Raw genomic sequence first — 22347 nt, forward strand, 5'->3', positions numbered from 1 at the left:
AACACTGTTGAGATTGGATTGTCATTTGTAATCCCTCATAAACATGCATTGCTACTTGTTACCACGCTAGGTATCAAATGTCAGTCACAGATGTAGTGCATTAAACATGAATGGTAATGCATTTTAATGCAGTGCTGTTAGACCCACTCATGCAGAGGTTATACTCTTGTTTTTCACGTGCTTTAGTGCTTTTGCGTGTGGCTTCTTATGACTGCTCACAGGTGTTCACAAACGGAACATGATCGGCGAATTCATCTTTAGTGCAAAATGTTGTATAACCTCTTGTGGCCTTATTAGGGCACACTTAATATCACCTGCGAAGTCGTTATGCAATGTTTATAAAGTTGTCATGGAGTGTTTATGAAGAGCTTATGAAGCTTCATGAACCATTCACAGGTCTCCACGAGCTGGACGCTCTTCAGGACCAGGAGGTGAAGGACTTCCGCAGTAAGATGTTCCGTATCAGCGAGGAGAAGATGCAGCGGGTACAGCTGATGACCTGGAGCGAGTGGCTGCAGGCCTGCTTCTCTCCGCAGCTGGAGCCAGGGGGAGGAGCCACAACCGACACAGACGGTGTCAATGACAAACAGGCCGAGGCCAGCCTCAAAGTCACCATGCACTTCGACCAGTCCCAGGTAACTACAGTATCTGTACACACTGTGAGCACAATATTTCCAACCAGAAATACTTACACGCATACATAGCAAAATATGCCCAGCAATGGGGTGAACGAGGCCATTGTCGCTCTCTTTGAGTGGTGTGTAGTATTTACAATACTATACACCCTCAGCTGTCATCAATCAATAGTCACATCTACAATACTACCCCCCCAGCTGTCATCAATCAGTAGTCACATCTACAATACTACACACCCTCAGCTGTCATCAATCAGTAGTCACATCTACAATACTATACACCCTCAGCTGTCATCAATCAGTAGTCACATCTACAATACTATACACCCTCAGCTGTCATCAATCAGTAGTCACATCTACAATATTACACACCCCAGCTATCATCAATCAGTAGTCACATCTACAATACTACCCCCCCCCCCCCAGCTGTCATCAATCAGTAGTCACATCTACAATACTACACACCCTCAGCTGTCATCAATCAGTAGTCACATCTACAATACTATACACCCTCAGCTGTCATCAATCAGTAGTCACATCTACAATACTACCCCCCCCCCCCCCAGCTGTCATCAATCAGTAGTCACATCTACAATACTACACACCCTCAGCTGTCATCAATCAGTAGTCACATCTACAATACTATACACCCTCAGCTGTCATCAATCAGTAGTCACATCTACAATACTACCCCCCCCCCCCCAGCTGTCATCAATCAGTAGTCACATCTACAATACTACACACCCTCAGCTGTCATCAATCAGTAGTCACATCTACAATACTATACACCCTCATCTGTCATCAATCAGTAGTCACATCTACAATATTACACACCCTCAGCTGTCATCAATCAGTAGTCACATCTACAATACTACCCCCCCCCCCAGCTGTCATCAAGCAGTAGTCACATCTACAATACTACCCCCCCCCCCCCAGCTGTCATCAATCAGTAGTCACATCTACAATACTACCCCCCCCCCAGCTGTCATCAATCAGTAGTCACATCTACAATACTACACACCCTCAGCTGTCATCAAGCAGTAGTCACATCTACAATACTATACACCCTCAGCTGTCATCAATCAGTAGTCACATCTACAATACTATACACCCTCAGCTGTCATCAATCAGTAGTCACATCTACAATACTACACACCCTCAGCTGTCATCAATCAGTAGTCACATCTACAATACTACACACCCTCAGCTGTCATCAATCAGTAGTCACATCTACAATACTACCCCCCCCCCCAGCTGTCATCAAGCAGTAGTCACATCTACAATACTACCCCCCAGCTGTCATCAAGCAGTAGTCACATTTACAATACTACACACCCTCAGCTGTCATCAATCAGTAGTCACATCTACAATACTACCCCCCCAGCTGTCATCAATCAGTAGTCACATCTACAATACTACACACCCTCAGCTGTCATCAATCAGTAGTCACATCTACAATACTACACACCCTCAGCTGTAATCAATCAGTAGTCACATCTACAATACTACACACCCTCAGCTGTCATCAATCGGTAGTCACATTTACAATACTACACACCCTCAGCTGTCATCAATCGGTAGTCACATTTACAATACTACACACCCTCAGCTGTCATCAATCAGTAGTCACATTTACAATACTACACACCCTCAGCTGTCATCAATCAGTAGTCACATTTACAATACTACACACCCTCAGCTGTCATCAATCAGTAGTCACATTTACAATACTACACACCCTCAGCTGTCATCAATCAGTAGTCACATTTACAATACTACACACCCTCAGCTGTCATCAATCAGTAGTCACATTTACAATACTTCACACCCTTAGCTGTCATCAATTAGGTGCCATCACACACAGACAACAGTATGCAGACAGACACTGATTTTACAAACATTAGGAACACCTGCTCTTTCCGTGACATAGTCTGACCAGGTGAAAGCTATGATCCCTTATTGATGTCACACAAATGTGGGAAGCATTGGAGTCAACATGGGCCAGCATCCATGTGGAACGCATTTAACACCTTGTAGAGTCCATGCCCCGACAAATTGAGGCTGTTCTGAGGGGGAATATTAGGAAGGTGTTACTAATGTTTGTTATACTCAGTAGGCTACAGACTAGTAAACAAACTCTCTCACACAAAAATATACTCCCCTCCCTTTCATCTTCTGTTGGCTATTCCCTAATAGGACCTGGTCATGTGACCGTTAAGTCTGTTAATAGGACCTGGTCATGTGACAGTTAACGGTCTGTTAGTAGGACCTGGTCATGTGACCGTTAATGGTCTGTTAGTAGGACCTGGTCATGTGACCGTTAATGGTCTGTTAGTAGGACCTGGTCATGTGACCGTTAATGGTCTGTTAGTAGGAACTGGTCATGTGACCGTTAATGGCCTGTTAATAGGGCCTGGTCATGGGACAGTGGACAGTCCCCAAATAGGGCCTGGTCATGGGACAGTGGACGGTCCCCAAATAGGGTCATGGGACAGTGGACGGTCCCCAAATAGGGTCATGGGACAGTGGACGGTCCCCAAATAGGGTCATGGGACAGTGGACGGTCCCCAAATAGGGTCATGGGACAGTGGACGGTCCCCAAATAGGGTCATTGGACAGTGGACGGTCCCCAAATAGGGTCATGGGACAGTGGACGGTCCCCAAATAGGGTCATGGGACAGTGGACGGTCCCCAAATAGGGTCATGGGACAGTGGGCGGTCCCCAAATAGGGTCATGGGACAGTGGGCGGTACCCAAATAGGGCCTGGTCAGGGGACTGAGCCAATCTCTGGCAGAGTGACGGCACTAAATGGGTCACCACCACCATCAGTCACAGTTCCATCCTCACCGAGACACCGAAGTTTGTGACACACTCACACACACGTGCCTGCCCAAAGGGCCTCTCCACTAATTAAAAATATGGAAAAAGAGGACATCTGAGGACGCTGACACCATATCTCTTGCACTCTCTCCCTCTCTTCCCCCCTCTCTCTCTCTATGCCTCACTCTCTCTCTCTCACACACACACACACACACACACACACACACACACACACACACACACACACTCCTCACTATCAACCTCTCTACACACTACTGTATGTTCTATCTGAAAAAAGTGTGTGTAGATTCTGTGGCATGCCAACAGATCAGCTCAGATCAACACACACATGCATTGTGCGCTAGGGTCAATAGCTCACTGCACACTACATGGCTCAAACCCTTACTATCTGTGTTCTTCTGTCCAGGTGGATGGTGGCAGGAAGTCAGTGTGTTTTTTAGGAGTCCAAACACAGTAAGCCACATTAAGCACAGGAAGTGGACCTTTTATTGTCTAGTCTTGTTAACTCAATTGGTTGGTTGGCCTGGTTTTCAGTTGCTCTGATATAACAAAGCCTTATTTTACTATCTGTTTACATTATATTTACTTGGACATTACATTGTAAAACCGCAGTGTTTCACTTGAAGGTACAAGGTGCTATAGTTATCATTGTATTTGAGGCAATTACCCGAAAGTACACATAGTCTTGGCTGTAATGAAAATGTGAAATCATTTGAAGAATTTCTACTGCTCTATTTGGAACTTGACCACTCTGGCCAGTGTCACCATGGTGATATGCAGCAGGTGGTTGTCATGCCATTGTGAGTGGGTGAAGGCTGTGCCCTCACGACCAGGTTGGGCACCAGGCTTCAAGGCAGGTTGGGTAGAAGGGGGGGGGGGGGGGTGCGTTTGTCTGTCTGAACGCTCTTTAAGCCTTCGGTGTCTGGCTGGGATTGTGTGTTAAGCTTTGTCTGCGAGGCAGCAGACACACACTGCAGGAGAATCTATATCCCTTACCGCCCTGTTTTTCTGTTGTTTTAATATCCCCCCCTTGTTCTCTCTCCTCACTTACTTTGAGATTTCACTTTGCAATATAAACTCAGCAAAAAAGGAAACTTCTCTTTTTCAGGATCCTGTCTTTCAAAGATAATTCGTAAAAATCCAAATACTTAATTGTAAAAGGTGTTAACACTGTTTCCCATTCGTGTTCAATGAACCATAAACAATTAGTGAACATGCACCTTTGGAACGGTAGTTAAGACACTAATAGCTTACAGACGGTAGGCAATTAAGGTCACAATTAGGAAAACTTAGGACACTAAAGAGGCCTTTCTACTGACTCTGAAAAACACCAAAAGAAAGATGCCCAGGGTCCCTGCTCATCTGCGTGAACGTGCCTTAGGCAAGGAGGCATAAGGACTGCAGATGTGGCCAGGGCAATACATTGCAATGTCCATACTGTGAGACTCCTAAAACAGCGCTACAGGGAGACTGGATGGACAGCTGATCGTCCTCGCAGTGGCAGACCACGTGTAACAACACCTGCACAGGATCGATACATCCGAACATCACACCTGCGGGACAAGTACAGGATGGCAACAACAACTGCCCGAGTTACACCGAGTCCATCAGTGCTCAGACTGTCCGCAATAAGCTGAGAGAGGCTGGACTGAGGGCTTGTAGGCTTGTTGTAAGGCAGGCCCTCACCAGACATCACCGGACACAACGTTGCTTATGGGCACAAACCCACCGTCACTGGACCAGACAGGACTGGCAAAAAGTGCTCTTCACTGACGAGTCGCGGTTTTGTCTCACCAGGGGGGATAGTCAGATTCACGTTTATCGTCGAAGGAATGAGTATTACACCGAGGCCTGTACTCTGGAGCAGGATCGATTTGGAGGTGAAGGGTCCGTCATGGTCTGGGGCGGTGTGTCACAGCATCATCGGACTGAGCTTGTTGTCATTGCAGGCAATCTCAACAATGTGCGTTACAGGGAAGACATCCTCTCATGTGGTACCCTTCCTGCAGGCTCATCCTGACATGACCCTCCAGCATGACAATGCCACCAGCCATACTGCTTGTTCTGTGCGTGATTTCCTGCAAGACAGGAATATCAGTGTTCCATGCCCAGCGAAGAGCCCGGATATCAATCCCATTGAGCACGTCTGGTACCTTTTGGATCGGAGGGTGAGGACTAGGGCCGTTCTCCCCCAGAAATGTCTGGGAACTTGCAGGTGCCTTGGTGGAAGAGTGAGGTAACATCTCACAGCAAGAAGTATCAAATCTGGTGCAGTTCATGAGGAGAGGATGCACTGCAGTACTTCATGCAGCTGGTGGCCACACCAGATACCGACTGTTACTTTTGATTTTGACCCCCCCCCCCCCCCCCCCCAACTGAACTTGTTCAGTTTACGTCTCAGTTGTTGAATCTTATGTTCATACAAATATTTACACATGTTAAGTTTGCTAAAAATAAACGCAGTTGACCGTGAGAGGACATTTCTTTTTTTGCTTAGAACATTAAGTGCACCACGCCATCTCTTTCTCGTCTCTGTGTGTGTTTGTTGTGTTGATGATAATGTTTTCTCCCTCCAGGACACAGCCAGTCTGAAGGTGTGGCCCAGCACCAGTCCCAGTGAGCTGATGGAACAGGCATTGAGGAAATGGCTAACGACCCACGGCCCCGAGGAGGAGGGACGCCAGGCCGAGCAGTATGTTCTGAGGGTCAGCGATAAGCTGGAGTTCCTCTGTGGAGACCACCCCCTCATACAGTACAAGGTGACCCCTTACTCTTAGGCTAAACCTCAGTGCATACAGTGCAAAGGGACCCTAATGTTTCCCAATGATCCCTTCACCTTTAACCCCTAAACCCTCTGTAGAGTTCTTTCTTACCATCAAATAGCTCCCTTTCTCAATCTCTTAACCTCGAGTTTCTGTGCTGTGCTGACCTCAACTCTCCTCTGAAAATGACCTTGTGTATCTCAACCATTCCTTAATGATTAATATCATAAATAGTAAACTCTCTTCGACCGTAACGGTTAATGTTCCAGTCTCAATGTTCCAAGGTCAGAGCGTGTGTAGGGAGCGGTCAGGTTAGGGTTGAGGAAAGTCTTTAGGTTACGACCGTAACCCCGGTTCTCTGATGGTATGAGTGAGGTATTTTACTTATGTGAGACGTAAGTATCGTCAGAAGCCTTTATTACACTAAGCCAACCATGATTGGCTGGATGTTGAGACGTCGGGGAAGGGTGTCCCTCCTACCCTATAAAAGGTCCAACGCAGCGTCTCTGAGTCATTCAAAAATAAGCAACACCTCTTCCTCGCTCCTGCAATGAGGGTGGTCTGGTTAAATACCTCACTCATACTATCAGAGAACTGTGGTTAAGGTCGTAACCTAAAGTTCTCTTTCAAGTATTCATTTCGGTATTTCACTTATGAGATAATCTGATTCCCGTATTGCCAGACAAGCTTATCCTGACGACCGACTGCCCTGTGCTCTATATCACACACATTGGCTTTGCCCCTCAGAAGATCCTACACGTAAAGCAGTATGCGCCAGGGTCGGTGCAGTGACCTTTAAAACGTTGCAAATGTATGAGGCGAAGCCCAACTTGCTGCTGAGCAAATATCTTGGATAGATATAGCCAGGACGTAGCCATTCCTCCAGTGGAATGAGCCCATAGGCCAGCAGGAGACTGAAGACCCTATCTTGTGTATGCCAAAGTGATAGCTTCCACTATCCAGTGGGAGAGGCGTTGTTTAGTGAGCGCTTTACCTGTGTGAGGTTTCACCCAGGAAACAAACAGCTGATCACATTTTCGAAACTCCTTGATCTTGTCCATGTAGATGTGCAGAGCGCGTACTGGACACAACATATGCAACCGTTGATGTTCCGGAGAGGGAAACGGTAGGGGATAAACAGCTTCCAGCTCAAGGGAAAGAAGCATCAAAGATGGATTCATAATCTTAGGGATAAAGGCGGGGTTAGGCCACAATGCATACAGGAGGATGCGTGGCCACTCGCGCGCCAACACATCCACTCCCCTGAATGTATCTTGATCCCTCAGGGAAAAGAACAGTGGACATAAAGATCCACTGTTGGCATGCTGAGGGGCATCCAAACCTGATTGGCTACCTCTGGGTGGAGCTTCCACTCTCCGCATAGAGGGTTCCCCCTGGAAAGTAAATCTGCCCCCAGATTCAGTACTCCTGGTACATGAGTAGCTCTCAGTGACTGGAGATGCACACTGCTCCACATAATCAGTCTGTGTTCCAGTGTGTGTAAGTGAGAGGATTGCAGTCCCCCTTGCCACAACAGTGGTATTGTCTGTTCTGACTAGAACATGACGACCCTCCAGAAATGGGAGGAACAACTTTAATGCTAAGGACACTGTAAGGAGTTCCTGTCAGTTTATCGGAGTAGAACGGAGATGGGGTCTCCACACCCCGTTGACTGTTCTGCCGTCGTGGGACGCACCCCAACCCGAGAGAGATGCGTCGTGACTACTTTTCTGGATAAAAAGAAAAGTCCGGTATCTTCAGGGGTGCAGTGCTACCATGCAATATATGGAGATCTGTATACGGTGATGTTTGTGATGTATTGGGCTCAGAACTAGAGAGGAGACCCAGCGTTGAAACACTCTCCTATTCAAACGTCCTAATGGGATGACTACTAAAACCTAGCTGCCTCAGGCATGTTTTGACAGACACCAGCCAGGTTCCCGCTGCCTAGCACTGTTTTGCAATCTTGGAATGTTCTTATACGTTCCACTGAAAAGCAAGCTTTGAATGATACTGAATCTAGGATTAAACCTAGGAAAGAGATTGTCTGCATGGGAATCAGAATGCTCTTTACTGTGTTTATTCTGATACCTAGAAATGTCAGGTGTTCCAAGAGTAGCTGACTGTGTTCTAAGACTTCTTGTCTCGTTTGCGCGCACAGCAGCCATCGTCTATGTACATCATCAACCGAATGCCTCTTTCTGAGTGGGGCTATGGCTGCCTCGGTACACTTCGTAAAAACACAAGGTTACAGTGAGGCTGAAGGAGTACCATAAATTCATAGATTACACCTTGAAAAGGGAATCTGAGAAATTTCCTGTGAGGAGGGTATATTTAGATGTGAAAATAAGTGTCCTTCAGGTCAACAGATACGAACCAATCGCCTGGGCGCACAGAACGTATCCTTTCTCATGTGCCTGTTCAGAGCACGTAGATCTAGGATCGGGCGTATGGGTCCTTGGTGCTATGGGTGGGAAGGGAGGCTTCTTAAACCAGGGGGTCCAAGGTTCTCTGCTGCCCTGAGCTCCCAGCCTGGGGGGCTGGGCATCTGGAGATTTTAAAGGTTGAGGGGGGTCGACCTGCTGCAGCCTGGGTGAAGGTGCGGCGAGGCACTGTGCTGTGTCTTCCTGGGCAGACAGCTGGAGGGCTTCTCCCTCCCTCTTTTTCCTCCACGCACCGTTTCTGCATCATCTCGACAGTGGGACCGAAAAGGCCTTTAGGGTTTACTGGAGCATCCAGGATCTTCAGTTTCTCTCTCTATCAGACACCGTGGATAGGTTGAGCCATCAAGCCCTCTCCTGGGATATCATAAGCCCCATCACTCTTCCTGACGCCTGGACAGCAGCTTTGAGCAGACGCAGGTTGAGGTCTGCGGTAACACAGTTCAACACTGATCCACCTTGGACAGGGTTCTTGGTGTACTCCAGTACAGGTAACCTCCTCCAGGAATTCAGAGAACACTGGTAGTAATTTCCAGGCTGCCCGTTTGGGTAGCCTCTTACCCTCGTAGCTGGATGTGGTGGTCTCTGCTACTGCATTGGGACAGGGAATCACCAGTTTATTAGCAGCGTGTTTGCACACGTCCTGCAGGTCCACACCGAGAACTGGTGTTGATGACTCCCCGCCTGCATGCCCGGTTTCGGATTTCCCGGCAGGAGGCTTGGTGGCCTGGCCTGAGGGGATGAAGGAGTCTTCGTTTCCATCCGATTCCAAAAGGAGTTGTGATCGTTTCTAATCAGGAAGCCCAGCAGGGAGGCGTCAGGTGGTTGTTGGAGTCCTCCAACAGCAGGGCAATGGCGTCGAGCTGGTCGCCCCAGCTAGCAGCTAGCGCTAGCCGTCACGTTTTCACGTGGGGATATCCATCGCCTCTGAGTCGCCGGGCCCCATGTTAGGAGGGTCCTGTTGACTCAGGATAGCGTGGCGTGCTAGCCTGCGACGGAGGCCCTTCACAGTGAAGAGGGCACAGTGTGGACAGGAGACAGGAGAGGATAAGGCAAGCAGAGCACACAGAGTGGGTGTCTTTGGCCGATATCTTGTTTCCACAGGAGCAGATTCATGCGGGGAGCTTCTCCTCGTTTGGGGAGGGAGATGTTTTTGTCGCCATAGCGTGGATCCTATGTTTTTAGCTGTCAGAAAAAAACTAGCGTGGTAGGCTAGTCCGATAGCTAGTGATTTAGTGGGTTATCTCTGACAGTGGCACTCGTGTGATGGCCGGATACTGTTTCTGAAACAACAGGTTACAAAAGATAGCTTGGGGTCGGTAGTAAAAACGTTTCTTGTCCAAGTAAAACCACAGATGCTAGCTAGTGAATAATTGTATATAATCCTCTAACTATGGTGAAGGAAAAGGAAAATTGTCACCACCGCACAGTCCTGAGAATAGAACCTGGCGAGCGAATTGTAAGCTCACATCTGTGGACAGTTTAGCTTGTTCTGGAAAATGCAGTTGTGTCGAGGTAAGCTTTCTGATTAAAAGCGAGAAGAGGTGTTTGAATGACTCAGACGCTGCTCAATCATGGCTGGCATAGTGTTATAAAGGCTTCTGACGAATACGCTGGGGACGAATACGCTGGGGACAAATACGCTGGGGACAAATACGCTGGGGACGTAAACGTTGGGGACGAATACGCTGGGGACGAATACGCTGGGGACGTATTCCATAAGTGAAATACCGAAACGAAAACTTGAAAGAGAACTCCTTTGTGTGTGCGCGCCATTCACATTTGTAAGAGGTGGTAGGTAGCCTAGCGGTTAAGAGCGTTGGGCCAGTAATCAAAAGGTTGCTGTTCCAATTCCCCGAGCCGACTAGGTGAAAAATCTAGCAAGGCACTCAACCCTAAAATGTACATTTGGATATGTGTGTACCAAAGACTGCATAGAGAATTGTTCTCTCTGTATTAACACCTCCTCTCTTCTCTGTCCCAGTACATCAAAGCCTGTCTCCAGGCGAAGGAGTGTCCCCACCTGACCCTAGTCCAGGTCAGCACAGTCCAGGCCATGTTCGAGAAGGAGATCTCGGCCATCGGAGCTGTGGTCAACCGAAAGAGCTCCAACCCCCCCTTACCCCTGCCCCCCAAGAGGAGGGGACCCTCGGTCAGTTACACGACAGACACAGAGAGAGAGAGAGAGAGAGAGAGAGTGTGTGTGTGTGTGTGTGTGTGTGTGTGTGTGTGTGTGTGTGTGTGTGCATATATAGGTGCAGGTATGTGTTAGTGAGTGTTTTATGACGTTTCGCCTGGTCCTAAAGGTCAGGTGCAGTTGAATTGCTCATTAGGGCTTAATTGCACACTACCGTGACGACTACGTCCCACGGTGACAGGTGACATCTGACAGTAAATGACACACCTGACAATCATTAGCACTTCAAATGTCAATTATCACAACTAAATGTCAACATCAACAAGACTGCATCTGCACTGATCTGAAAAGAAGAAAGATGGCGGTCAAACAGTGATGTCTTGTGGTAGTTGGACGCTTGACAGAAGGAGAAGTGAGTAGGGCTTCAAGCACAACAAGCCTGTTTACCCAGCAGCTCTCCAGTAGGGTAGTGAGGAGAGGTTGAGAGAAGGACAGGCTGTTCTTGTGGTGGTGTACTGTAATCAGACATTACAAAAATATACATGTACTCCTCTGTCACATAGACACTGACCTAAATGCACAAACACTGACATACAGTACACACTTTAGCATTCAATAACGCACTCGTTTACACATACAAACACACTTACAAAAACAAAATGTCCTTTACACGCACACACAGAGCTAGTGGACAGCAGGAAGTGTGCTGCTTGTTCATGTTTGTGGGCTGTAGCTGAGGGCCAGTCATGTGGAGTGTTTTTCCTGCTGTGCTGACCCTCGCAAATCTACTCGGCTTGACAACAGTTTGACTTGCCCAACCTTAAGTGTGTGTGTGTGTTATTCCTACAGTAAATTATGTTCTCCTTGCGTACTCATGAAAATATTTCCTCCTCCCCCTCTGTTCCTCTCCTCTTCCCTCTGTTCCTCTCCTTCACTTTACTCTGTTCATCTCCTTCACTTTACTCTATTCCTCTCCCTCTTTCCTCTTCCCTCTGTTCATCTCCTTCACTTTACTCTATTCCTCTCCCTCTTTCCTCTTCCCTCTGTTCCTCTCCTTCACTTTACTCTGTTCCTCTCCTTCACTTTACTCTGTTCCTCTCCTTCACTTTACTCTGTTCCTCTCCTTCACTTTACTCTGTTCCTCTCCTTCACTTTACTCTGTTCCTCTCCTTCACTTTACTATATTCCTCTCCCTCTCTTCCCTCTGTTCGTCTCCTTCTCTTTCCTCTCCTTCTCTTTCCTCTCCTTCTCTTTCCTCTCCTTCTCTTTCCTCTCCTTCTCTTTCCTCTGTTCCTTCTCTCTTCTCTTTCCTCTGTTCCTTCTTTCCTCTTTCCTCTGTTCCTTCTCTCTTCTCTTTCCTCTGTTCCTTCTCTCTTCTCTTTCCTCTGTTCCTTCTCTTTCCTCTTTCCTCTGTTCCTTCTCTCTTCTCTTTTCTCTGTTCCTTCTCTCTTCTCTTTTCTCTGTTCCTTCTCTTCTCTCTTCTCTTTCCTCTGTTCCTTCTCTCTTCTCTTTCCTCTGTTCCTTCTCTTTCCTCTGTTCCTTCTCTCTTCTCTTTCCTCTGTTCCTTCTCTTTCCTCTGTTCCTTCTCTCTCTCTTTCCTCTGTTCCTTCTCTTTCATCTTTCCTCTGTTCCTTCTCTCTTCTCTTTCCTCTGTTCCTTCTCTCTTCTCTTTCCTCTGTTCCTTCTCTTTCCTCTGTTCCTTCTCTTTCCTCTGTTCCTTCTCTTTCCTCTGTTCCTTCTCTCTTCTCTTTCCTCTGTTCCTTCTCTTTCTTCTTTCCTCTGTTCTTTCCCTTCTTCTCTTTCCTCTGTTCCTTCTCTTTCCTCTGTTCCTTCTCTCTTCTCTTTCCTCTGTTCCTTCTCTCTTCTCTTTCCTCTGTTCCTTCTCTTTCCTCTGTTCCTTCTCTTTCCTCTGTTCCTTCTCTTTCCTCTGTTCCTTCTCTTTCCTCTGTTCCTTCTCTCTTCTCTTTCCTCTGTTCCTTCTCTCTTCTCTTTCCTCTGTTCCTTCTCTTTCCTCTGTTCCTTCTCTTTCCTCTGTTCCTTCTCTTTCCTCTGTTCCTTCTCTCTTCTCTTTCCTCTGTTCCTTCTCTCTTCTCTTTCCTCTGTTCCTTCTCTTTCCTCTGTTCCTTCTCTTTCCTCTGTTCCTTCTCTTTCCTCTGTTCCTTCTCTTTCCTCTGTTCCTTCTCTTTCCTCTTTCCTCTGTTCCTTCTCTTTCCTCTTTCCTCTGTTCCTTCTCTTTCCTCTGTTCCTTCTCTTTCCTCTTTCCTCTGTTCCTTCTCTTTCCTCTTTCCTCTGTTCCTTCTCTCTTCTCTTTCCTCTGTTCCTTCTCTTTCCTCTGTTCCTTCTCTTTCCTCTTTCCTCTGTTCCTTCTCTCTTCTCTTTCCTCTGTTCCTTCTCTCTTCTCTTTCCTCTGTTCCTTCTCTTTCCTCTGTTCCTTCTCTTTCCTCTGTTCCTTCTCTTTCCTCTTTCCTCTGTTCCTTCTCTTTCCTCTTTTCTCTGTTCCTTCTCTTTTCTCTCTTCTCTGTTCCTTCTCTTTCCTCTGTTCCTTCTCTTTCCTCTGTTCCTTCTCTTTCCTCTGTTCCTTCTCTTTCCTCTGTTCCTTCTCTTTCCTCTGTTCCTTCTCTTTCCTCTGTTCCTTCTCTTTCCTCTGTTCCTTCTCTTTCCTCTGTTCCTTCTCTTTCCTCTGTTCCTTCTCTCTTCTCTTTCCTCTGTTCCTTCTCTTTCCTCTGTTCCTTCTCTTTCCTCTTTCCTCTGTTCCTTCTCTCTTCTCTTTCCTCTGTTCCTTCTCTCTTCTCTTTCCTCTGTTCCTTCTCTTTCCTCTGTTCCTTCTCTTTCCTCTGTTCCTTCTCTTTCCTCTTTCCTCTGTTCCTTCTCTTTCCTCTTTTCTCTGTTCCTTCTCTTTTCTCTCTTCTCTGTTCCTTCTCTTTCCTCTGTTCCTTCTCTTTCCTCTGTTCCTTCTCTTTCCTCTGTTCCTTCTCTTTCCTCTGTTCCTTCTCTTTCCTCTGTTCCTTCTCTTTCCTCTGTTCCTTCTCTTTCCTCTGTTCCTTCTCTTTCCTCTGTTCCTTCTCTTTCCTCTGTTCCTTCTCTTTCCTCTGTTCCTTCTCTTTCCTCTGTTCCTTCTCTTTCCTCTGTTCCTTCTCTCTTCTCTTTCCTCTGTTCCTTCTCTCTTCTCTTTCCTCTGTTCCTTCTCTCTTCTCTTTCCTCTGTTCCTTCTCTCTTCTCTTTCCTCTGTTCCTTCTCTCTTCTCTTTCCTCTGTTCCTTCTCTCTTCTCTTTCCTCTGTTCCTTCTCTTTCCTCTGTTCCTTCTCTTTCCTCTGTTCCTTCTCTTTCCTCTTTCCTCTGTTCCTTCTCTTTCCTCTGTTCCTTCTCTTTCCTCTTTCCTCTGTTCCTTCTCTTTCCTCTGTTCCTTCTCTCTTCTCTTTCCTCTGTTCCTTCTCTTTCCTCTTTCCTCTGTTCCTTCTCTCTTCTCTTTCCTCTGTTCCTTCTCTTTCCTCTGTTCCTTCTCTCTTCTCTTTCCTCTGTTCCTTCTCTTTCCTCTGTTCCTTCTCTTTCCTCTTTCCTCTGTTCCTTCTCTCTTCTCTTTCCTCTGTTCCTTCTCTTTCCTCTGTTCCTTCTCTTTCCTCTGTTCCTTCTCTTTCCTCTTTCCTCTGTTCCTTCTCTTTCCTCTTTCCTCTGTTCCTTCTCTCTTCTCTTTCCTCTGTTCCTTCTCTTTCCTCTGTTCCTTCTCTTTCCTCTTTCCTCTGTTCCTTCTCTCTTCTCTTTCCTCTGTTCCTTCTCTCTTCTCTTTCCTCTGTTCCTTCTCTTTCCTCTGTTCCTTCTCTTTCCTCTGTTCCTTCTCTTTCCTCTGTTCCTTCTCTTTCCTCTTTCCTCTGTTCCTTCTCTTTCCTCTTTTCTCTGTTCCTTCTCTTTTCTCTGTTCCTTCTCTTTCCTCTGTTCCTTCTCTTTCCTCTGTTCCTTCTCTTTCCTCTGTTCCTTCTCTTTCCTCTGTTCCTTCTCTTTCCTCTGTTCCTTCTCTTTCCTCTGTTCCTTCTCTTTCCTCTGTTCCTTCTCTTTCCTCTGTTCCTTCTCTCTTCTCTTTCCTCTGTTCCTTCTCTCTTCTCTTTCCTCTGTTCCTTCTCTCTTCTCTTTCCTCTGTTCCTTCTCTCTTCTCTTTCCTCTGTTCCTTCTCTCTTCTCTTTCCTCTGTTCCTTCTCTCTTCTCTTTCCTCTGTTCCTTCTCTCTTCTCTTTCCTCTGTTCCTTCTCTTTCCTCTGTTCCTTCTCTTTCCTCTTTCCTTTGTTCCTTCTCTTTCCTCTGTTCCTTCTCTTTCCTCTTTCCTCTGTTCCTTCTCTTTCCTCTGTTCCTTCTCTTTCCTCTGTTCCTTCTCTCTTCTCTTTCCTCTGTTCCTTCTCTTTCCTCTGTTCCTTCTCTTTCCTCTTTCCTCTGTTCCTTCTCTCTTCTCTTTCCTCTGTTCCTTCTCTTTCCTCTGTTCCTTCTCTCTTCTCTTTCCTCTGTTCCTTCTCTTTCCTCTGTTCCTTCTCTCTTCTCTTTCCTCTGTTCCTTCTCTCTTCTCTTTCCTCTGTTCCTTCTCTCTTCTCTTTCCTCTTTCCCTTCTCTCTTCTCTTTCCTCTGTTCCTTCTCTTTCCTCTGTTCCTTCTCTTTCCTCTTTCCTCTGTTCCTTCTCTTTCCTCTGTTCCTTCTCTTTCCTCTTTCCTCTGTTCCTTCTCTTTCCTCTTTCCTCTGTTCCTTCTCTTTCCTCTGTTCCTTCTCTCTTCTCTTTCCTCTGTTCCTTCTCTCTTCTCTTTCCTCTGTTCCTTCTCTCTTCTCTTTCCTCTGTTCCTTCTCTCTCCTCTTTCCTCTGTTCCTTCTCTTTCCTCTTTCCTCTGTTCCTTCTCTCTTCTCTTTCCTCTGTTCCTTCTCTTTCCTCTGTTCCTTCTCTCTTCTCTTTCCTCTGTTCCTTCTCTTTCCTCTTTCCTCTGTTCATTCTCTCTTCTCTTTCCCCCGTTCCTTCTCTCTTCTCTTTCCTCTGTTCCTTCTCTCTTCTCTTTCCTCTGTTCCTTCTCTCTTCTCTTTCCTCTTCTCCTTCTCTCTTCTCTTTCCTCTTCTCCTTCTCTCTTCTCTTTCCTCTGTTCCTTCTCTCTTCTCTTTCCTCTGTTCCTTCTCTCTTCTCTTTCCTCTGTTCCTTCTCTTTCCTCTGTTCCTTCTCTTTCCTCTGTTCCTTCTCTTTCCTCTGTTCCTTCTCTTTCCTCTGTTCCTTCTCTTTCCTCTGTTCCTTCTCTTTCCTCTGTTCCTTCTCTTTCCTCTGTTCCTTCTCTTTCCTCTGTTCCTTCTCTCTTCTCTTTCCTCTCTTCCTTCTCTCTTCTCTTTCCTCTGTTCCTTCTCTCTTCTCTTTCCTCTGTTCCTTCTCTCTTCTCTTTCCTCTGTTCCTTCTCTCTTCTCTTTCCTCTGTTCCTTCTCTCTTCTCCTTCCTCTGTTCCTTCTCTCTTCTCTTTCCTCTGTTCCTTCTCTCTTCTCTTTCCTCTGTTCCTTCTCTCTTCTCTTTCCTCTGTTCCTTCTCTCTTCTCTTTCCTCTGTTCCTTCTCTTTCCTCTGTTCCTTCTCTTTCCTCTGTTCCTTCTCTTTCCTCTGTTCCTTCTCTTTCCTCTTTCCTCTGTTCCTTCTCTCTTCTCTTTCCTCTGTTCCTTCTCTCTTCTCTTTCCTCTGTTCCTTCTCTCTTCTCTTTCCTCTGTTCCTTCTCTCTTCTCTTTCCTCTGTTCCTTCTCTCTCCTCTTTCCTCTGTTCCTTCTCTCTTCTCTTTCCTCTGTTCCTTCTCTTTCCTCTTTCCTCTGTTCCTTCTCTTTCCTCTGTTCCTTCTCTTTCCTCTTTCCTCTGTTCCTTCTCTTTCCTCTGTTCCTTCTCTCTTCTCTTTCCTCTGTTCCTTCTCTCTTCTCTTTCCTCTGTTCCTTCTCTCTTCTCTTTCCTCTGTTCCTTCTCTCTCCTCTTTCCTCTGTTCCTTCTCTTTCCTCTTTCCTCTGTTCCTTCTCTCTTCTCTTTCCTCTGTTCCTTCTCTTTCCTCTGTTCCTTCTCTCTTCTCTTTCCTCTGTTCCTTCTCTTTCCTCTTTCCTCTGTTCATTCTCTCTTCTCTTTCCCCCGTTCCTTCTCTCTTCTCTTTCCTCTGTTCCTTCTCTCTTCTCTTTCCTCTGTTCCTTCTCTCTTCTCTTTCCTCTTCTCCTTCTCTCTTCTCTTTCCTCTTCTCCTTCTCTCTTCTCTTTCCTCTGTTCCTTCTCTCTTCTCTTTCCTCTGTTCCTTCTCTCTTCTCTTTCCTCTGTTCCTTCTCTTTCCTCTGTTCCTTCTCTTTCCTCTGTTCCTTCTCTTTCCTCTGTTCCTTCTCTTTCCTCTGTTCCTTCTCTTTCCTCTGTTCCTTCTCTTTCTTCTGTTCCTTCTCTTTCCTCTGTTCCTTCTCTCTTCTCTTTCCTCTGTTCCTTCTCTTTCCTCTTTCCTCTGTTCCTTCTCTCTTCTCTTTCCTCTGTTCCTTCTCTCTTCTCTTTCCTCTGTTCCTTCTCTCTTCTCTTTCCTCTGTTCCTTCTCTCTTCTCCTTCCTCTGTTCCTTCTCTCTTCTCTTTCCTCTGTTCCTTCTCTCTTCTCTTTCCTCTGTTCCTTCTCTCTTCTCTTTCCTCTGTTCCTTCTCTCTTTCCTCTGTTCCTTCTCTCTTCTCTTTCCTCTGTTCCTTCTCTTTCCTCTGTTCCTTCTCTTTCCTCTGTTCCTTCTCTTTCCTCTGTTCCTTCTCTTTCCTCTGTTCCTTCTCTTTCCTCTTTCCTCTGTTCCTTCTCTCTTCTCTTTCCTCTGTTCCTTCTCTCTTCTCTTTCCTCTGTTCCTTCTCTCTTCTCTTTCCTCTGTTCCTTCTCTCTTCTCTTTCCTCTGTTCCTTCTCTCTTCTCTTTCCTCTGTTCCTTCTCTCTTCTCTTTCCTCTGTTCCTTCTCTCTCCTCTTTCCTCTGTTCCTTCTCTCTTCTCTTTCCTCTGTTCCTTCTCTTTCCTCTTTCCTCTGTTCCTTCTCTTTCCTCTGTTCCTTCTCTTTCCTCTTTCCTCTGTTCCTTCTCTTTCCTCTGTTCCTTCTCTTTCCTCTGTTCCTTCTCTCTTCTCTTTCCTCTGTTCCTTCTCTCTTCTCTTTCCTCTGTTCCTTCTCTTTCCTCTGTTCCTTCTCTTTCCTCTTTCCTCTGTTCCTTCTCTCTTCTCTTTCCTCTGTTCCTTCTCTTTCCTCTGTTCCTTCTCTCTTCTCTTTCCTCTGTTCCTTCTCTTTCCTCTGTTCCTTCTCTCTTCTCTTTCCTCTGTTCCTTCTCTCTTCTCTTTCCTCTGTTCCTTCTCTCTTCTCTTTCCTCTTTCCCTTCTCTCTTCTCTTTCCTCTGTTCCTTCTCTTTCCTCTGTTCCTTCTCTTTCCTCTGTTCCTTCTCTTTCCTCTTTCCTCTGTTCCTTCTCTTTCCTCTGTTCCTTCTCTTTCCTCTTTCCTCTGTTCCTTCTCTTTCCTCTGTTCCTTCTCTCTTCTCTTTCCTCTGTTCCTTCTCTCTTCTCTTTCCTCTGTTCCTTCTCTCTTCTCTTTCCTCTGTTCCTTCTCTTTCCTCTTTCCTCTGTTCCTTCTCTTTCCTCTTTCCTCTGTTCCTTCTCTCTTCTCTTTCCTCTGTTCCTTCTCTTTCCTCTGTTCCTTCTCTCTTCTCTTTCCTCTGTTCCTTCTCTTTCCTCTTTCCTCTGTTCATTCTCTCTTCTCTTTCCCCCGTTCCTTCTCTCTTCTCTTTCCTCTGTTCCTTCTCTCTTCTCTTTCCTCTGTTCCTTCTCTCTTCTCTTTCCTCTTCTCCTTCTCTCTTCTCTTTCCTCTTCTCCTTCTCTCTTCTCTTTCCTCTGTTCCTTCTCTCTTCTCTTTCCTCTGTTCCTTCTCTTTCCTCTGTTCTCTTTCCTCTGTTCCTTCTCTTTCCTCTGTTCCTTCTCTTTCCTCTGTTCCTTCTCTTTCCTCTGTTCCTTCTCTTTCCTCTGTTCCTTCTCTTTCCTCTGTTCCTTCTCTCTTCTCTTTCCTCTGTTCCTTCTCTCTTCTCTTTCCTCTGTTCCTTCTCTCTTCTCTTTCCTCTGTTCCTTCTCTCTTCTCTTTCCTCTGTTCCTTCTCTCTTCTCTTTCCTCTGTTCCTTCTCTCTTCTCTTTCCTCTGTTCCTTCTCTCTTCTCCTTCCTCTGTTCCTTCTCTCTTCTCTTTCCTCTGTTCCTTCTCTCTTCTCTTTCCTCTGTTCCTTCTCTCTTCTCTTTCCTCTGTTCCTTCTCTCTTCTCTTTCCTCTGTTCCTTCTCTCTTCTCTTTCCTCTGTTCCTTCTCTTTCCTCTGTTCCTTCTCTTTCCTCTGTTCCTTCTCTTTCCTCTGTTCCTTCTCTTTCCTCTGTTCCTTCTCTTTCCTCTGTTCCTTCTCTTTCCTCTGTTCCTTCTCTTTCCTCTTTCCTCTGTTCCTTCTCTCTTCTCTTTCCTCTGTTCCTTCTCTCTTCTCTTTCCTCTGTTCCTTCTCTCTTCTCTTTCCTCTGTTCCTTCTCTCTTCTCTTTCCTCTGTTCCTTCTCTCTTCTCTTTCCTCTGTTCCTTCTCTTTCCTCTTTCCTCTGTTCCTTCTCTTTCCTCTTTCCTCTGCTCCTTCTCTCTTCTCTTTCCTCTGTTCCTTCTCTTTCCTCTGTTCCTTCTCTCTTCTCTTTCCTCTGTTCCTTCTCTTTCCTCTTTCCCCCGTTCATTCTCTCTTCTCTTTCCCCCGTTCCTTCTCTCTTCTCTTTCCTCTGTTCATTCTCTCTTCTCTTTCCCCCGTTCCTTCTCTCTTCTCTTTCCTCTGTTCCTTCTCTTCTCTTTCCTCTGTTCCTTCTCTCTTCTCTTTCCTCTTCTCCTTCTCTCTTCTCTTTCCTCTTCTCCTTCTCTCTTCTCTTTCCTCTGTTCCTTCTCTCTTCTCTTTCCTCTGTTCCTTCTCTTTCCTCTGTTCTCTTTCCTCTGTTCCTTCTCTTTCCTCTGTTCCTTCTCTTTCCTCTGTTCCTTCTCTTTCCTCTGTTCCTTCTCTTTCCTCTGTTCCTTCTCTTTCCTCTGTTCCTTCTCTCTTCTCTTTCCTCTGTTCCTTCTCTCTTCTCTTTCCTCTGTTCCTTCTCTCTTCTCTTTCCTCTGTTCCTTCTCTCTTCTCCTTCCTCTGTTCCTTCTCTCTTCTCTTTCCTCTGTTCCTTCTCTCTTCTCTTTCCTCTGTTCCTTCTCTCTTCTCTTTCCTCTGTTCCTTCTCTCTTCTCTTTCCTCTGTTCCTTCTCTCTTCTCTTTCCTCTGTTCCTTCTCTTTCCTCTGTTCCTTCTCTTTCCTCTGTTCCTTCTCTTTCCTCTGTTCCTTCTCTTTCCTCTGTTCCTTCTCTTTCCTCTGTTCCTTCTCTCTTCTCTTTCCTCTGTTCCTTCTCTCTTCTCTTTCCTCTGTTCCTTCTCTCTTCTCTTTCCTCTGTTCCTTCTCTCTTCTCTTTCCTCTGTTCCTTCTCTCTTCTCTTTCCTCTGTTCCTTCTCTCTCCTCTTTCCTCTGTTCCTTCTCTCTTCTCTTTCCTCTGTTCCTTCTCTTTCCTCTTTCCTCTGTTCCTTCTCTTTCCTCTGTTCCTTCTCTTTCCTCTGTTCCTTCTCTCTTCTCTTTCCTCTGTTCCTTCTCTCTTCTCTTTCCTCTGTTCCTTCTCTCTTCTCTTTCCTCTGTTCCTTCTCTCTCCTCTTTCCTCTGTTCCTTCTCTTTCCTCTTTCCTCTGTTCCTTCTCTCTTCTCTTTCCTCTGTTCCTTCTCTTTCCTCTGTTCCTTCTCTCTTCTCTTTCCTCTGTTCCTTCTCTTTCCTCTTTCCTCTGTTCATTCTCTCTTCTCTTTCCCCCGTTCCTTCTCTCTTCTCTTTCCTCTGTTCCTTCTCTCTTCTCTTTCCTCTGTTCCTTCTCTCTTCTCTTTCCTCTTCTCCTTCTCTCTTCTCTTTCCTCTTCTCCTTCTCTCTTCTCTTTCCTCTGTTCCTTCTCTCTTCTCTTTCCTCTGTTCCTTCTCTCTTCTCTTTCCTCTGTTCCTTCTCTTTCCTCTGTTCCTTCTCTTTCCTCTGTTCCTTCTCTTTCCTCTGTTCCTTCTCTTTCCTCTGTTCCTTCTCTTTCCTCTGTTCCTTCTCTTTCTTCTGTTCCTTCTCTTTCCTCTGTTCCTTCTCTCTTCTCTTTCCTCTGTTCCTTCTCTCTTCTCTTTCCTCTGTTCCTTCTCTCTTCTCTTTCCTCTGTTCCTTCTCTCTTCTCTTTCCTCTGTTCCTTCTCTCTTCTCTTTCCTCTGTTCCTTCTCTCTTCTCCTTCCTCTGTTCCTTCTCTCTTCTCTTTCCTCTGTTCCTTCTCTCTTCTCTTTCCTCTGTTCCTTCTCTCTTCTCTTTCCTCTGTTCCTTCTCTCTTTCCTCTGTTCCTTCTCTCTTCTCTTTCCTCTGTTCCTTCTCTTTCCTCTGTTCCTTCTCTCTTCTCTTTCCTCTGTTCCTTCTCTTTCCTCTGTTCCTTCTCTTTCCTCTTTCCTCTGTTCCTTCTCTCTTCTCTTTCCTCTGTTCCTTCTCTTTCCTCTGTTCCTTCTCTCTTCTCTTTCCTCTGTTCCTTCTCTTTCCTCTGTTCCTTCTCTCTTCTCTTTCCTCTGTTCCTTCTCTCTTCTCTTTCCTCTGTTCCTTCTCTCTTCTCTTTCCTCTTTCCCTTCTCTCTTCTCTTTCCTCTGTTCCTTCTCTTTCCTCTGTTCCTTCTCTTTCCTCTGTTCCTTCTCTTTCCTCTTTCCTCTGTTCCTTCTCTTTCCTCTGTTCCTTCTCTTTCCTCTTTCCTCTGTTCCTTCTCTTTCCTCTGTTCCTTCTCTCTTCTCTTTCCTCTGTTCCTTCTCTCTTCTCTTTCCTCTGTTCCTTCTCTCTTCTCTTTCCTCTGTTCCTTCTCTTTCCTCTTTCCTCTGTTCCTTCTCTCTTCTCTTTCCTCTGTTCCTTCTCTTTCCTCTGTTCCTTCTCTCTTCTCTTTCCTCTGTTCCTTCTCTTTCCTCTTTCCTCTGTTCATTCTCTCTTCTCTTTCCCCCGTTCCTTCTCTCTTCTCTTTCCTCTGTTCCTTCTCTCTTCTCTTTCCTCTGTTCCTTCTCTCTTCTCTTTCCTCTTCTCCTTCTCTCTTCTCTTTCCTCTTCTCCTTCTCTCTTCTCTTTCCTCTGTTCCTTCTCTCTTCTCTTTCCTCTGTTCCTTCTCTTTCCTCTGTTCTCTTTCCTCTGTTCCTTCTCTTTCCTCTGTTCCTTCTCTTTCCTCTGTTCCTTCTCTTTCCTCTGTTCCTTCTCTTTCCTCTGTTCCTTCTCTTTCCTCTGTTCCTTCTCTTTCCTCTGTTCCTTCTCTTTCCTCTGTTCCTTCTCTTTCCTCTGTTCCTTCTCTCTTCTCTTTCCTCTGTTCCTTCTCTCTTCTCTTTCCTCTGTTCCTTCTCTCTTCTCCTTCCTCTGTTCCTTCTCTCTTCTCTTTCCTCTGTTCCTTCTCTCTTCTCTTTCCTCTGTTCCTTCTCTCTTCTCTTTCCTCTGTTCCTTCTCTCTTCTCTTTCCTCTGTTCCTTCTCTCT

General features: G+C 46.1%; 1 protein-coding gene across 2 annotated transcripts in view; it reads left to right on the top strand.

Annotated features, from left to right (window-relative positions):
• LOC129822350 (phosphatidylinositol 4,5-bisphosphate 3-kinase catalytic subunit beta isoform-like) overlaps window positions 1-22347 on the top strand; it is a 110608-nt gene that overhangs the window by 65105 nt on the left and 23156 nt on the right. For both annotated transcript variants that reach the window (XM_055880569.1, XM_055880570.1), the window contains exons 5-7: window positions 397-635; window positions 6054-6236; window positions 10665-10832. In XM_055880569.1, the coding sequence (XP_055736544.1) occupies window positions 397-635; window positions 6054-6236; window positions 10665-10832 (590 nt within the window). The remainder of the gene's footprint in view (window positions 1-396; window positions 636-6053; window positions 6237-10664; window positions 10833-22347) is intronic.

The sequence above is a fragment of the Salvelinus fontinalis genome, chromosome 24 (genome assembly GCF_029448725.1).
Source record: "Salvelinus fontinalis isolate EN_2023a chromosome 24, ASM2944872v1, whole genome shotgun sequence".
NCBI lineage: Eukaryota > Metazoa > Chordata > Actinopteri > Salmoniformes > Salmonidae > Salvelinus > Salvelinus fontinalis.